The sequence below is a fragment of the Echinops telfairi genome, unplaced genomic scaffold (assembly GCF_000313985.2).
Source record: "Echinops telfairi isolate 266 unplaced genomic scaffold, ASM31398v2 ScPeMD7_7417;HRSCAF=8455, whole genome shotgun sequence".
Classification (NCBI taxonomy): domain Eukaryota; kingdom Metazoa; phylum Chordata; class Mammalia; order Afrosoricida; family Tenrecidae; genus Echinops; species Echinops telfairi.
In genome coordinates, this window is record NW_022111317.1 from 669,990 (window position 1) to 672,318 (window position 2,329).

The following is a 2,329-nucleotide window of genomic DNA, read 5'->3' on the forward strand; positions in this document are numbered from 1 at the left end:
CAGCTCGTTGATGGCCTCTTGAAGGACCAGGCATCTTTCTGCCTCCCCTGGTATCCCTGGACCCTACCACCTTCCCCAGCCTGGACTGTGTGCTCAGGTCACCCCAGGGTGGGTGTGGGGTTACTCTCACCATATTTCCAGTTCTGGTCCAAGCCTGTACCTCGCTCCTCTGCTCTTGGCAATTTCAATACCTTCACAGACACACAGAGAAAGGAGAGCGATTTTAGCACCTACGGCACCGCCAGACACAGCTACGACACCCCATGCTGCAGTTAGCGGCCCAATGTTGAACCCACTACACCACCAGGGAGGTCTACAGCACCCTGCTTGGGTCTGCTACCCACTCCATAGGGCTTTCCAGGCAGTGACTCCGTCCACACAGAGGCCAGGCTTTACTTCACAGGCACTGTGTTGGGCGGGTCTGAAGGACCAACCTTTTTGTGAGTCATTGCCCCCACGCTGTGGTGAAAACCACTGCACATCGGGCTGATGCCACCTCCCAGAGACCCTGGGTGACGGCCTAGAACCGGCCCATCGGGTCTCTAAGGCCGGGGCGTGTTTATAGAAGCAGCCTGCCTCATCTATCTCTTGTGGGGCGGTTGGTGGAGTGCTTTAACCCCCGGCTCCTTCCCGAGGCTGAAGCTGAAATAGCCGTGCTTTCCGACGGAGCCTGTTGAGAAGTGAACTAGGGCAGACGTTGTTGTTGTGTTGTTAGGGCGGGCTGAGTCGGTTCTGACTCACGGCGACCCTGTTCACAACAGAACTGCCCGTCCCAGGCCACCCTCACCATTGTTCTGACCCTTGAGCCCATTGTTGCAGCCACTGGGTCCAGCCATCTCGTCGAGGGCCTCCCTCTTTTGCATTGCCCCTCCACTGGACCAAACAGGATGTCCTTCTCCAGGGACTGGTCTCTGCTGACAACCTGTCCAAAGGACGTGAGACAGAGTCTCACCAGCCTTGCCTCTCAGGAGCAGTCTGCCTGTCTTTCATCCAAGGCAGATCTTGTTGGTTCTTTGGGCAGTCCGTGGTACGTACTGTCCATTTCATCGATTCTTCTGCGGTCTTCCTTATTCAATGTCCAGCTTCCACATGCATGCGAGGAGATCGAAACTATCGTGGATTGATATCACATGCGCATGAAACATGCATGGATATCCTGCACCTGCAACTACCAGGTGCACCTGAGTCCTCAAGGTAACGCCTTAGTTTTTCAACACATTCTTGATCCCTCGATTGCTGCTTCCCCGAAGAGGCGGAGGGTGGAAATGAAGAAGGCAAGCACATTGAGGTTTATTAATAAGCAGATGCTGGACCTCTGATGCAGAGTACAGGACTGGAAGGGGCATCCAGCCCAGCACCTGGGACCCATGCAGGCAGGACCGCCAAGGTGGGTTGAGGGAGCAGCTCTCTAATGCCAGGGGCCAGGCCACCTGGAAATTACCTTGAGCTGCTGGAGACCCCGGCTTCCTTCACCCCAATGAGGGTGCGCAGGCAATGATGAAAGACAGGCAGGTTGATTTTCGAAAGAAAAGAACAAGATTCCAGCCAGTGGCGGAGAAGATCCTGGGCTCTGATCTAACCCTCAGTGCTAGAGCTAGTGGCCACACCCACTGGTGTGCCCTGGCTGGCCCGCTACCATTGCAAAAGTGAGACCCTTCCCTCCCCTTCTTTGGGTGCACCTCCTAGGGACCACCCACCAGAGAGGGCCCGTGGGGCCACAGGCAGTTCACTGCAGGCCTCTGTGCAGACACCCGTAGCCCGCGGGGCCCTGCCCCTTACACACGCCGGAGGGCGGGCAGCTCAGCCCCTACAGTGCCACTAGGAGGGCAGCCTGCAAACTTGCCCCGTGGGCTGTCCACTAGCCTTCTCGAAACTGTCCCCACTGGGGCTGCCAGGCCCTCCAGGCCCGCAGGGGGAGGTCTCGGTGGGTAGCGGGGCCGCCAGGGTGGACGTCCGCCCCCCAGCTCAGCCCCCGACTCACTCTTCAGAATCCTTTGCAAATTGCCCTCAAAGTCCAGGGCCCACTGGTTGAGTGCACAGGTGGCCAGGGTCACCTTCCGGCCCATGTTGGCCTCCCTCAGTAGTACAGGTACCACAGGTCAGCCAGGCTGTCCTCCGAGCTTGGAGGCGGAGCCAGCGCCGGCCCTTCCGGCTCGTCCTACTCCACCCAGCGAGCGGACCTGCGCTTAGGCCACGCCCCCTTCAGGCTCCACCCCTCAAGCGGGCCCGCTGCGCTGTGCGTCAGGAGGCGCCCTGCCCAGCGGGCCCTTGGAGTAGTGCGTCAGGTCCCGCCCCTCCAGGCTGCACCCCACCCGCCCGCCCGCCCGGC

At 59.6% G+C, this 2,329-nt stretch overlaps 1 protein-coding gene across 2 annotated transcripts in view; it reads right to left on the bottom strand.

The window, feature by feature from the left end:
• Nucleotides 1–2,119, bottom strand: part of NADSYN1 (NAD synthetase 1) — a 33,782-nt gene extending 31,663 nt beyond the window's left edge. For both annotated transcript variants that reach the window (XM_045297282.1, XM_045297283.1), the window contains exons 1-2: nt 1,982–2,119; nt 131–191 (exon numbers count right to left, since the gene is read on the bottom strand). In XM_045297282.1, coding sequence (XP_045153217.1) covers nt 131–191; nt 1,982–2,066 — 146 coding nt within the window. In that variant the 5' untranslated portion in view covers nt 2,067–2,119. The remainder of the gene's footprint in view (nt 1–130; nt 192–1,981) is intronic.
• Between the last annotated feature and the right edge of the window lie 210 nt (nt 2,120–2,329).